The sequence below is a fragment of the Lissotriton vulgaris genome, chromosome 9 (genome assembly GCF_964263255.1).
Source record: "Lissotriton vulgaris chromosome 9, aLisVul1.2, whole genome shotgun sequence".
NCBI lineage: Eukaryota > Metazoa > Chordata > Amphibia > Caudata > Salamandridae > Lissotriton > Lissotriton vulgaris.
Window position 1 is genome coordinate 12,258,009 of NC_141697.1, and position 14,424 is coordinate 12,272,432.

At 49.4% G+C, this 14,424-nt stretch overlaps 1 protein-coding gene across 1 annotated transcript in view; it reads right to left on the reverse strand.

Annotated features, from left to right (window-relative positions):
* Nucleotides 1-1,468: 1,468 nt before the first annotated feature.
* Nucleotides 1,469-14,424, reverse strand: part of TTC6 (tetratricopeptide repeat domain 6) — a 1,229,706-nt gene continuing 1,216,750 nt past the window's right edge. Inside the window, exon 31 of the mRNA XM_086936916.1 lies at nucleotides 1,469-4,713. Within this exon, the coding sequence (XP_086793042.1) occupies nucleotides 4,577-4,713 (137 nt within the window). The 3' untranslated portion in view covers nucleotides 1,469-4,576. The remainder of the gene's footprint in view (nucleotides 4,714-14,424) is intronic.

The following is a 14,424-nucleotide window of genomic DNA, read 5'->3' on the forward strand; positions in this document are numbered from 1 at the left end:
GGGGTAAAGGACAGGAATGCACCGTATTGGATACATAAGGTGCTTTGACATAGGGCAGTGAGGCGAGGTGACTTGCTGTGCTGTGCTGCCCTATGCCAAAACCCCATAAATGAGACCCCTGGTATGTCTCAACATTGAGGTGTCTGCACAGAGTTCAGGCGAGCGGAGGCAGCGTTAGTTGCACAACGTGCAGTGGAATTCCAATGCTCATTCCTCAGTTGATCTTGTGGGAAAAGAATCTTCCTCGGACACAGACACAAAACCCATCATCCAAGCAGCAAGTTGCCCACCCATGTGAGTATTAGTTCCGATGTTGGCCTCTCGTTTGCTGAGCTCACCTTGACACGTTGGCTTATCTTTTGGGAAGATTGCGGACTCCACTTCCGTGACGAGCCCTCATGGTGCATGGACGCTGTAGAGGAATTTGTGCAGAATTCAGTTCCAATCTACTAGATATCCAGAGTTGGTATGCAGTCAGGCGATGCTGTAACAGTACCTCAGGGACACCTATGTTTCATCTTTGTTACGGGTGCAAATTCCTTCCAGTGCACAGCAGGTGTCTCCGGCACGTCCTTTCTGCTCTTTCACAACCTCACTTCTGACAGCGTCTCCCTTGTGAAAGGACGGCACTAATATCCCTCCTGAGCGGTGAGTCAGCTCTCTTCATCAAAGGTCATCCAGCCCCCCTCCCCCGGCAGTCAAATGCAAGATTCCCAGGTTGCTGGTTCTAAACCTGGCACCCCTGGAGGACAGAGATCCTCACTGCCAGTGGGTGGAGATCCTGGACTCCTGGCACAGTGACTGGATGTTTCTGCTCTGAGGCCCCTCAACACTGGTCCTGCCGCAGTCTTCATCATAAGGTGTGCTCAGGATGGGGGATGGAAGCTCCTTTCAGGACCGACCCACAGGAAGGCGACACATTGAATGACTTGTTAATCTGTGGACTTTAGGTCGGCCTCATCGCTCTGGGAATTCAGGAAAGGACTCAAGACCTGGCTGATCATCCCCTGCACCTCAGGACCGCCTCATCGCTCTGGGAATTCAGGAAAGGACTCAAGACCTGGCTGATCATCCCCTGCACCTCAGGACCGCCTCATCGCTCTGGGAATTCAGGAAAGGACTCAAGGCCTGGCTGATCATCCCCTGCACCTCAGGACCGCCCCATCGCTCTGGGAATTCAGGAAAGGACTCAAGACCTGGCTGATCATCCCCTGCACCTCAGGACCGCCTCATCGCTCTGGGAATTCAGGAAAGGACTCAAGACCTGGCTGATCATCCCCTGCACCTCAGGACCGCCTCATCGCTCTGGGAATCCAGGAAAGGACTCAAGACCTGGCTGATCATCCCCTGCACCTCAGGACCGCCTCATCGCTCCGGGAATCCAGGAAAGGACTCAAGACCTGGCTGATCATACCCTGCACCTCAGGACCGCCTCATCGCTCTGGGAATCCAGGAAAGGACTCAAGACCTGGCTGATCATCCCCTGCACCTCAGGACCGCCTCATCGCTCTGGGAATCCAGGAAAGGACTCAAGACCTGGCTGTTCGAATAAACAGAGCACCCGAAGCCTCTCTCAACTCCAGCGCCTTGAGACCCTGGCGGGGGGTTGTCATGCTCTATAAATCCGGATTGAATGTGGGACAGGAGCCCTTCTGGAGAACAATGGGGCAGGGAAGGACAGTGAACCCTCTGAATCTTAGCACTACAAAGGATCCCTGGAACGTGCTATGGGGATGCCCTACAGCTCACATCTGCTGCCGTGGCTCTCCCTCCAACCCTCCATGCTGCCAGCAGAAGCAGCAGCACAAAGCGTAACTCAGAAGGAACAAATGAAAGAGGGAGGAAAGATCCTGAGTGGACATGAATGGTCGCAAAGCACGAGATGAGCCATACAGTGCACAAAGAGAATGCAAGGGCAGGCAGAGGACAGAGCGCAAATGAGAGGGCAGACATATGAGACAGGGGTAAAATATAGAATATAAAGAGGAAAAGAGACAAACAGGTCACACACAAAATGCATGAGGATTTAGAACACAAGAGGACAATCAAGGAACAGAGAGAGCATGAGACGGCAAACAAGATGCAGAAACAAGACTGGCAAACAACAGAGACTGTGAGAGGGCAGTCAAAGAGAGCACAGAGGCTGTGAGAATGAATATAGAGAACACATGTACCATATGGAGGCAAAATGAGGACCCAGAATGTGGAGAGAGCAAATGGAGTACAGAAAGAGTGTGTGAGAGCTGACCAAGAACAAAGTGCAGGGAGAACACACAGAGGAAGGTGGCAGAGAGAGAACAGAGTGTGGGCTGAGTATGGGATCGAGAACAAAGTGTGTGATGAGTATAGGATCGAGAACAAAGTGCGTGATGAGTGTGGGATCGAGAACAAAGTGCGTGGTGAGTGTGGGATCAAGAACAAAGTGCGTGATGAGGCATAAAGAACATAGGGCCTGATTCACAAAGGTAAACTGAGACGAAAGTCTAACCTTGTGGATTTCGTTATTCACAAAGGGTATTTACAAGTAGAAAAGTTAGACTTTTGTCTCAGTTAAACTTAAGTTTTGGTCTTAGGTTTATCTACGACCAAAAATACTTAAACAGCAGAGAGAGAACAGAGTGTTGCTCTGAGTATGGGAACAAGAACACAGTACGTGATGAGGCTTATAGACAAGAGAGGAAGGCAGCAGAAAGAGAACAGAGTGTGGGACTCAGTAAGAGATAGAGAATAAAGTGCACAATGAGACATAGAGAACATGCAGAGGAAAGCAGCAGAGTGAACAGTGTGGGATCGAGAAGACGGTGCATGATAAGACAAAGAACATAGAAAGGAAGATGGCAGAGATAACAGTGTGTGGTCGGGTGTGGAGACGAGAACAAAGTGTATGTTAAGGCGCTAATAACATAGAGAGAAAGATGGCAAAGAGAAAACAGACTGTGGAATGGAGTGTGGGATAACAGTGTGTGATGAGGCACAGAGAACATACAAAGGAAGACAGCAGAGAAAGAACAGAGTGTTGGGGTCGAGTGTGGGAACGAGAGCAAAGCGTATAATGAGGCACAAACAATATACTGAGGAAGACATCATAGAGCGAACAGAGTGTGAGATCGAGAACAAAGTGTGTGAAGAGGAATGGAGACCATACAGAGGAAAACTGCAAAGCAAACCCAGGCAGTCGAAGAGTTGACAGAACCCTTAGAGTTCATGACAGTGTACAGCGAGGGCAGCAATGACTAGAGGGGACACTCCAAAAGAAAGGCAAAGTGCACTCATCTACGGGCAGGGCGTGCTAATGTGGAGCACTGTGTGCTTTGTTGCAGATGACAAACAACATATATTTGCATCAACATTGACACGTCTGAAGTGTAAAGTGAGTTCCTCTGGGCCCTCTGGAACCAGATGTGAGCTGATGTAGGATTTCTGGAGTTGTTTTACTATGGTGCGGGAGTGGATCGACACAGATTCTCAGCACATTAGTAGTTGGCATATTCCCTCTGGACAACAGAGAGATGACCTAATACCCTCACAGGAAGGAGTGATTTGGCAACTGCCCTCTAGAACATAGAGTGAGTTTGAGTACCCCCATCTGGAGAGTGGAGTGAGCTGAAACTGACCCTCTGAAGTATGGAGTAAACCAATGTAGTGCTTCTGCACTAACCCGAGTTGGGGACCCCTGGAGTGGGGATGAGCTGTGATGGCCTTTCTAGAGAGAAGAGTGAGCTTGACTACCCTTACTGTAGCACAGAGTGAGCTGAGGCTGCCCCTCTGGAGAGTGATGTGAGCTGAAGAGGTGCTTCTGGAGTATGGAGAAAGCTGACGGCTGCCCCACAGCAGTGACTTGATCAGTGAGACCCTCTGGAGTACAGATGAGCTGTGGTGTCCCTTCTGGAGAAGAGGGAGCTTAGAAGACCCCTCTGGAGCACAGAGTGAGGTAAGGTGGCCCCTCTGGAGTATAGATGATCTGTGGTGACCCATCTTGAGAGGAGTGAGCTTAGGACGCTTCTCTGGAGCATGGAGTGAGGTAAAGTGGTCCCTCTGGCATACGGATGAGCTGTGGTAACCTATCTGTAGAGGAGTGAACTTAGGAGGCTCCTCTGGAGAATAGAGTGAGCTAAGGTGGCCCCTATGTAGTGCGGTTGGGCTGTGGAGCCCCTTCTGGAGAGGAGTGAGCTTAGGAGACTCCTCTGTAGCATGGAGTGAGCTACGGTGGCCCCTCTGGCATACGGATAAGCTGTGGTGACCCTTCTGGAGAGGAGTGAGCTTAGGCGGCCCCTCTGGAGCACGGAGTGAGGTAAAGTGGCCCCTCTGGATTACAGATGAGCAGTGGTGCACCTTCTGGAGAGGAGTGAGCTTTGGAAGCACCTCTGTCGCATGAAGTGAGCTAAGGTGGCTCCTCTGGAGTACGGATGAGCTGTGGAAACCCCTCTGTAGAGGAGTGAGCTTAGGAAGTTCCTTTGGAGCATTAAGTGAGCTAAGGCAGCCCCTTTCATTTGTAGAATGAGCAATGGTGGTCACTCTGGTGCATGGAGTGAGCAGTGGTGGCCTCTCTGGAGCAGTAAGTTGATAGAGTGGCACTTTACTTCCTGTTGCAAGATTCCTGTAGCATCACAGCTCGCTTATAATCTAGTAGAGCTTCATCCCTGAGCCCAAGTCTGAGACGAATGTCAGCTCTCAGCTTATACATGAAGGCGTCGTCAACCTGAAGAGACAGAGCTGCAGAGAGAGGACACAAGAAAAAAATACATGAGAAGTGAATTCTAGAGTAGCCACCAGTCACAGCACAAATATGGGCACCGCTCAAGGGAAAGTGCAGCACTGTGAATGTCCTATCTCAAAGGCAAGTCTCTAAAAGGGTAGCAGCCAAAGCGGCAACAAGCATCAATACACAAAGCAATTGGGGAAGCCATATCACCTCCATCACTCAACTCGTAAATGTAAGGAAATGCCTCTTTTTGTATGGTCACCCCAAGCTTTTGGACTGATGCGGCTGGTTTTTCGACTAAGAGTGTGTACTGATGCCTGCTACTCAGCCCACTCGCTACACCACTGGATTCAAGCTATACTGGCTGATGAAGGGTGATGCCCTGAAACCGGTCCCAGGATGCTTGTTTCCGGTCCAGAGAGGGCCTGGCCTGGTAGTTTGGGCTGGACTGTTCCCATAAGGGACAGGGTCAAGACTGATTTGCATATGGCTGGGTCTGAACTGGGGTGGTGTGCTGAGCAAAAGAATGATGGATTAAACCCAGATCCTTGTGACTGGGGGTACACGTTTGCATTGTCCAGCATTCCCTCCATCAATTGCTTCTTTTGCGGCTGGCAATGATGAAACAAGGTGACAAGACCCAAACCCAAGATGGAAAGAAATTTATGAAGCCTAACTTTGGCCTGTTGTGGCGCTATTGACAAAGTTTCAGGAGCCTTTCTATGGCTCACTTTTACAGCTTTTACAAAATTATCTTAGCCTCTTCCTATCTTGAGGGCTGTGGTGCAAGGTGGGAAGGGGCGTACTACGGACATACTGAAAAGAGGGCTGCAACCCTCTGCACTTGGTGTGGAACCTACCAGTCTGAGGCGAGCTTCTCTTACTCCAAGGAAAATCCTATTAACCCCCAGCCTGGCTGGTGCACTGTGTTGTAGTAGCATCATCAAAGCTGCTTGCATTGTGCTTTTGAGGCTGCCATTACTACGGTCTGGGCAGCCATGTTCTGCCTCACTTGACCTCCCCTCATGAAAGGTCCAACTTTAGGGAACAGTGGAGTTCAAGCTGTCATCGTACACAGTTTCGTTGTACTGACAGATTTTGATGCAGCCAACAGCAACTCTTTCTTCACTATTAATAGGGAAATTTACAACAACACCAAACCTGACAATCACTAAATCCATGGCTATCATTAGTTGGAGAACTAGGTGCCCTATCCAAGAACATCAGCACATTTCTAACAGAGGTGAGATCGCTCGCACATGACATAAAGAGCACAAGCACATATCAAAACTCAAACATCTCATAACGTCGTACATCAAGTTCAACATAATGCAAGCTCCAAACGATCACAAAGCTGATCTACTCCGTGAGAAAATCAGGATAGAAGACGAGCGTCATCACTTAACAAAGAAGAATGGAAGAACTGAACCAATCATACATCACATAACACAACATCCCAAGCATCACAAACTTGAAGAGAATGAGATCTACACCCTTAGAGAAAAAGATCCACCTTGAATCAACAAGAGAATGGCTCCATCCGCTGCGATACGGCACAACCAACCGTTACCCACACGTGCACCTCAAGCCCAGCAGACAAACATCACCTAGAAATCGGAGATTTGACCACGATGAATGACCCAGTCCTTTTGCTTCTAAGAGACTCGCCTAAACGAAGCTTCTCAGCTAGTGAGGGACTTGCCCGTTGCTCATTAATTCTTCCCCTTCCAAGTTGACAGACCAGAAAAATGAAGGTGGAGAGGTCACACCGGTTCAGAGGTTAAAGTCAGTGGAAGTGAAGGCATAAGAGCCACACTCCATCACAATACACACCACAAATCACCCCTAAGGACAATTCAATCTCTGTGGAACAATTCATTTAGGGGCATATGTATGAAACTCATTTCCCGTTCGTAAACAAGCCGATTCTCAGAATTAGCCCGTTTGCGAACAGGAAAAAGCCTTTTGGAATGTATCATCCCAAAAGGCCCTCGAAAAATAGGGAATCGCAAAATTAGCGATTCCTTATTTTGCGAATGCATTTAAGAAATCGCAAATTGCGATTCCTTAAATGCGATGTAAAAAGCACCCAAGTTGTGAGATTTCTCCTTAAGAAATCGCAAATTACCACCAACTTCAAGTTGGTGGTAATTTGCGATCACTTTGAAAAATGCACTTTTTAAAGTGTTATGTGGCGCACATACATGCATGAGTGCCACATGTGCACACATGCACATTTCAGGGGTGCAACAGGGTATTCATTTGACACCCTGGCACCCTTGAAATTGTATTCCCAATTTGAAATTCTCTAATTGAGAATCGCAAATTAAGAATGTCTTCCCATTCATTCCAATGGGCCTCCTAGCTCAAAGGAATGAATGTGAAGGTATTCCTTATTTGCGAATCTCAATTTGGGATTCGCAAATAAGGAATATGTGGGATTCACAAAATTATTTGCAAATCCCACATACATGGCTTTTTACGATTCTCAAATTGCGATTCGCAGAAAATGCAGTTTGAGATTCTCAAAACTGTATTTTGTTACACTTGGCCCTTAATTCCTTACAGATAAAAAGGACTCACACAGAACAACGTTATCTGCACTGGAGAAATGAGGACGACTGGCAGGCTTACGAGTGGCATCAATCCTAGACACCTCTTGTGAAAGACTCCTTCCCAGAGCAACCACATCACAGCACCAGAGGAAGGGTCAAGCCAGAAGACCCTCTTTACTGGTCAGGTTCCTGTATAATCCTCTTCACACAACCTTTGAAAAAGATCAGTAAGAGAGGTCAACCGAGAAGACTGAAAGAGTGCATTGGAGACCTCTAAAGTATCATTATCAATACCTTATAACACAGTGCCTGAGAACAGAGGCCTCCAAAAAATGAAGAGACTGAAAAATAAAACATCTGTGCACTGGACCTCGACAAAGCTTAAGAAGAAAGAAAGTCTCAAACCGACAGAAAGACATTGCGTCAAAATCCGTCAACCACGAATCTAGGAAGGAAAAGTTACAAAAAGTAACAACCAAAGCAAAGACAGTCAGAGTAGAACTCAAAAGAGCCACAAGCCTGGTCAGAAAGAGGGTTGAGAGAGTGAAGTGTCACAACACACCTTTAAATGCAACTACCATCAATAACCCTAAAGAGAGGTGTGAAGAACCAGCAAACGTTGCATAAAAAGGGATTGGGATTGATCTCTCACTCATCTCAAAATCCAGAAGAAGAGTCCCACTTGAACCAAACGGTTGCTCCTTAAATTTCAAAGAAGTATCACAAAGGAAGATCTACAAACCATTGCCCAAGCTAGACGCTCTCTCATTTCACCCAACACATGAATTCAAACTTACTTAAAGAAATGTCATGCCATAATGCAATGTTCAAAAACCTCATTCAGAAGCTAGTAACAAACAAACATTTGAAAAACTTACATCCAGTCTAGAATGTTCCATTTCTAGATAAAGTAATAGAAAGCTGTGTGGCAAAGTAGCTTGGAGAACACATCTCAAACAACAACCTACTGGTCAGATATCCATTGGGATAGAGAGAAGGCTGCAGAAGGAGTCAGCCATTCTGAGCACTCTTGACAGTGCTCTTAAAGAGTTCAGACTCGCAACACTCATGACTCTCGCTCTACAAGACCTTTGTGCTGCCTTTCACCAGTAAACCTCTTTACTCTCCTGAATATCCTTAGCGAACCGAGGGGCTTGGACTGGCTAGTCCTTAACTGGTTCACGTCTTATCTGGAAAACAAGGGGGAGAATAAGAAATGTCAACTCCTTCTTAAACACCTCCTTGTAAATCCCGGGAGCCCCACAAGGTTGGGTGGTAGCACCGACACTCGTCCACCTGTACACAGGACTTCTCACCAAACTTCTAAACACTCGAACAATCCTGTACCATCTCTATCCTGATCATCATCACCCCAGCACTTGACATCACTGAATAGCTGGATTACTAAAAGATATGCGGTGTTCGTTCGTCCACTGCTCGTCCCTGCAGCGATTGCACTGTTCTCTCAGGGGGCTGGTTGACCCATGAGATAGAAAATGTCTAGACCGTCCACATACATGACTCGCACGATGGTGCAGAGGAAAAGCGCCTGGTGAGTTGCAGAAACAGAAATAAGACTGAGCTATTCCCCTGCTCTCCTGAGTTTTAAACACCCCAGTGATCCACTTGACCACAGAAAGCTCCTCATCACCATCTTCAGGATGCTTTGGGTTTGTCTTGCCATGAGCTACCATTGGACATCGTGGACTCCAAGGAGTTTCAACAAATGACAGAAGCATTCGCAGGACACCGGCTCTACTTGTACTCCATGATGGAGATGACTTTGTGATTACCCAGAACAACAAGGAAGTTTCACAAGGAGTTCATATTCACCCTTTAACCCGGTACTGGTATGCCTTTCAGGTGCCACCATATGTGTTTCATGGCGTGAGGGTTCCTGGGCAGATACTAGATACTTGTGTCCTCATACACATGTAGGCATCATACATTGGAAAAGATAACAGAAGGGAAACAGTCAGCGGAGAGAAGAGATGTCCCGCCTCTGCCAGTAAACAGGGTCCGGTCATTTGGAGTCCTGTCCAGCTGAACGACTCGTTTGAGGATGCGGATGGCCTTCCTTGCCGCCACCAGTGGTTTATGTTTTGATTTGTGTCCCGGATATATCCATGAGTTACCTGATGTGGAGTAGGCGTCAGCTTCGGCGGTCCCACTTTCAGACAGATCTATTCTATTTCTCCTAATTGAAGAAACGCGATGCCTCCCGGCGTGTTCCTACCTCCCTGCTCAAGTTTTCTTGCCAGCATTACTAAGGTATATGCAGGAAGACTCTCCCATCATGTGGTTTACGCTTATTTTCTGGGTATTTTGCTGCAATAACTTCACAACGCAATTAGTTCCTTTTATTAGACAGTTCTGTGCAGGAAGACTTGCCCATTGAGGTCTCCGGGTGTGTCCTGGGCTTTTCGTCACATCAGCTTTATGAAGCATGAAGTACCTGCTATAAGTCAGCATTTGTCTACAGTTGGCACCCAGACCCTTTGGCCACCACTCATTTTTTAATGCCCTGAAGAAGGTACGACCTGGACATTGGGGTCATCACCGAAACGCGCGTCGGCGCAAGCTCTGGAGAGGACGCTGTATACGGTCACTGTATTGTAGCAGTGCATTAAGTTATTGGAGAAAGTACTAACTTATGATATGGAGATATATGATATTATTATTTCAAGGCAAGACCCATTCTTCATCATTGTTCCGGCTCAGACTCTCCGGACCGCTGTACCATCTGGTGTGTTTAGAAAGTGTTGATTGTATGTTGTATGAATGTGCTTTGCGTGGAAGTGTTCATTAGAGGTCCTGATATTCTCATTTTTGGTGCCTGTTTTCTATCATGTTTCTTTAGTTATCTATATATGAGAATATGCAGATGTGACTATACACTGTTTAAACCATTTTATATTCAGCATTGATAATAAAAATCCTGGTGTAAGGTAAGTGCGTGTACTGTCGCTGCGTGGACAGTCACTGTAGTGCCTTGGCTTTCTTAAGACTCAGTGAGTGCTATGAAGATGGCCAGAGATTCCGCCAGTTAACAGTCTTCAGAAGCTCCCCGGGTTTCACAGAGCCTCTTGGGGGTCCACGGGTTTGAGTTTACTATTGGAGCCCCCGCCTGGGACTGCATGCTCTGGAGATACTCGGGGAGGGAGCTCTGTCTAGACACATCCTGCAGGGTCCCCTGGTGAAGACCTCCGCCTGCCTCATCTGGGGTAAGTCGCATACCTCGTACCGCCACCTCATTGAGGGAATGAGTGCCCGGAGCAGCCTCCATGCCCTTCACGGTGGCCGTGGGACCCTCAGCTGAAGCTGCGTGCCCGCAGCCGTGGGCATGGCCGCCGGCCCCGTGTCTGCAGAGGGTCACAGTAGAGTGAAAAGGATGGAGAGCAGACAGCAGAGACCCCTCAGACCTGAGCTTGACCCAGACTGATACAACTCATCCACCTTTTAGAAGCGATCATGAGTCGTCAAGTCCACCTCACCTTTGAGGTCGCCAAAGAGTCACAATAGATTCTCGGTGAGGGGGTTAAGGGAGGGAGAGAGAGAGAGAGTGACACTGACTGACTGACTGACTGAGGGTGAGTGAATGCCCTTGTTAGTGGGATTGCACCAGGACTGCTGGCAGAGGCTTCTATAAAGCCAATGAGTGAGTCATTCCCCCAGACAGGACCCTCGCTGCGTTCACCCTCATTCCCTCACTTCTTCAGTCCTCTGTCTACTCCATTAAACTCAGGTCAGAAGAGGACCAGACATTCTGGGCCAACAGCACCGAAGCTCCCGCCTCCCGGTAGAACCTGCCCAGGTCCACTCGTGAAGTAAGCTCTACATCACTGGCAGCAGCCTCCACCATCATCATCAACGCTTCTTCCTGGTGGCGCTGTCCCTCGCTCCGTGAAAGGAGCCATCATCATACCCTCCTCAAGAAACTAACCACAGACCAGTAGGCACCGTCCACCTACAGACCGCAGGCACCATCCACCTACTGACCCGCAGGCACCGTCCACCTACAGACCACAGGCACCGCCCACCTACAGACCCGCAGGCACCGTCCGCCTACAGACCACAGGCACCATCTACCTACACACCTACAGGTGCCATCCACCTACAGACCGCAGGCACCGTCCACCTACACACCTACAGGCACCGTCCACCTACACACCTACAGGTGCCGTCCACCTACAGACCGCAGGCACCGTCCACCTACAGACCGCAGGCACCATCCACCTACACACCTACAGGTGCTGTCCACCTACAGACCGCAGGCACCGTCTGCTTACAGACCACAGGCACCATCCACCTACACACCTACAGGTGCCGTCCACCTACAGACCGCAGGCACCGTCCACCTACATACCTACAGGCACCGTCCACCTACACACTTACAGGTGTCATCCACCTACAGACCGCAGGCACCGTCCACCTACAGACCGCAGGTACCGTCAACCTACACACCTTCGGGCACCATCAACCTACAGACCGCAGGCACCGTCCACCTACAGACCACAGGCACCGTCCACCTACAGACCACAGGCACCATCCACCGACAGACTCTCAGACACCGTCCACCTACAGACCACAGGTGCCGTCCACCTACAGACCCTCAGTTACCGTCCACCTACAGACCCCCAGGCACCGTCCACCTACAGACCACAGGTGCCGTCTGTTGGAACCGGGACATCCGGCCTACTTGGGGTAGCATGGCACAGGGCGGTAAGGCCTAACTTCAGGGCACATGTGTTGTACCTGCGTCACACACACTACAACTTTCCCAATGCACCCCCACCAAAAATGACACCACACCGTCTTATGTAAAATATTAGAAATGCTTTATCGTTTTCCTTAGGTTAGCTTCCAAAGTTCTAGCAGTTCATAACTTATACTTAGCATTTCTGCATTCGATTACCTGCATCAATGAACACATGACCATGCATACTGTCTGGAATCAGTCTCCAGCTGAGGTTGGGAATCAGATCATTTCTACACAGCACCTAAAATCGAGTAGGTATTTCACAGTATGATTGAATCTAGCAGAATTTACATTCAAAGAGAAGTAGGTGGGTACTTATTTCAATTCACCATTAGCTGTAAAAGTACATTAGAAGAAAGGCAGGCAGGTAATCATATTACTTCCAGTAAATATTGAAAGACATGAAATCAAGCAGGCAAATGCAATAAGTTCAGTTCCAATGACAGTTGGCTTCTATAAATAGAGTGGCGTTCTATTCTCATTCCTATCACACTCCTCCCCATTCAGGCTTTGCTAGTTGGGACTTGTATGGGAAAGTAGAGCAGACCTGAGGACATGGGCCCACGCACGGCTGAATCTTAAATCCCGCTCCTGCTTTGGTACCCCTGGCTGGCCCACCCCTCCCTGGGCAAGAATCGCACAACCGGCCCTTGACGGGTGAGGCTAAAAGGGAAGGCCCTCCCGCCCCACGGGTGCCCTCCTCAGTGCAGCCAGTACCCAAGCGCTTGAAGGAGGGAAGGAACCGCCCCTCAGACGGGGATTCCTGGACGCAATGAAGCGCTTCTCCTTTCGCAGCGGAAACGCCTCAGGGGGGGGGGGGGGCAGATCCCAATTATTCTTTCCAGTGAGGGGCTCCCCCAAACACCACTTAGAAAAGGGAATTAGAAGACGGTGGTGACCCTGGGCAATCTTCACCCGGCTGGACTTCAGGAAAGGGGACCACAGCATCGCAGGCTCTCACAGGAGTTCACTCGCCACCCTTCCCTCTGGCAAAGTCGGTGGTCCCTCAGCAGCCCTGCAGTCTTCAGTTCTGCAGGTAGGGGGGAATAGAGGTTAGTCACTCTTCCCCACAGCAGGGCCACATCAGCAGGTAAGAGGACAGATTTTATCTCACCAGGCAGCAGCCCCTAAGAACCATCAATCTGGTCAGTTGTCCAACCCCCTCACGCACCAGTCTGCGCTCCAGCCGGTTCCTCAGAGTGGACAAAATGGCCGCCCACAGCCCTCCATGATATAGACTAGCCCCAAGTCACTAGAGTGGACCGGAGGATTCTGGAACGCTACAATGCTCTTCTATGGACCAGGGCTCTGAGGTAAATTCTAACCAGGCCACCCTTTTAAAAGAGCGCACCTGCACCTCAGCACTGAGTAGCAGTGTTGAGGCGCCCAGAGTCCTAAGGCCACACAAAAAAATGGCGGGAAAAATAAAAGTGAGAGGGAAACCACCCAAAAGGCTGACAGGTCTAGCACCGTCCACCTACAGACCCTCAGGTACCGTCCACCTATAGACCCCCAGACACCGTCCAACTACAGACCGCAGGCAATGTCCACCTACAGACCACAGGCAACGTCCACCTACAGACTGCAGACACCGTCCATGTACACACCCACAGGCACCGTCCACCTACAGACCTCAGGCTCCGTCCACCTACAGACGGCAGGCACCGTCCACCTACAGGCCCACAGGCACCGTCCACCTACAGACCGCAGGCAGAACCCAGGTACACACCCAGAGGCACCGTCCACCTACAGACCGCAGGCACTGTCGACCTACAGACCCACAGCAGGCATTGTCCACCTACAGACCCTCAGGAATCGTCCACCTACAGACTGCAGGCACTGTTCACTTACAGACCGCAGGCACCGTCCACATGCACACCCACAGGCACCGTCCACCTACAGACCGCAGGCACCGTCCACCTACAGACCGCAGGCACCGTCCAACCTCAGACTGCAGGCACCATCCACCTACACACCTACAGGTGCCATCCACCTACAGACCGCAGGCACCGTCCACCTACACACCTACAGGTACCGTCCACCTACACACCTACAGGTGCCGTCCACCTACAGACCGCAGGCACCGTCCACCTACAGACCGCAGGCACGGTCCACCTACACAAAAACAGCGTATTTTTTCATGAAATTGGTCCTACTACCGGACCACTTACAACTGGCCTCAGACTTCACGTGCGACAACCACCTTTTTATATACCTTGCCTTTATGGACACTCTTCCTTCGATTACCTGTAAATTGTTTGGGGACTAAGAGTGCCCTTCAAACCCTCTCTCTCTTTTTGTTGATATATATTTAGCTGCGCACAGCTACACAAACCTTCTTTCATAAAATACAAATTTCTTGTATTTGATATTTAAAATGGCAGCAAATTTGGGACTCACTTACTCTA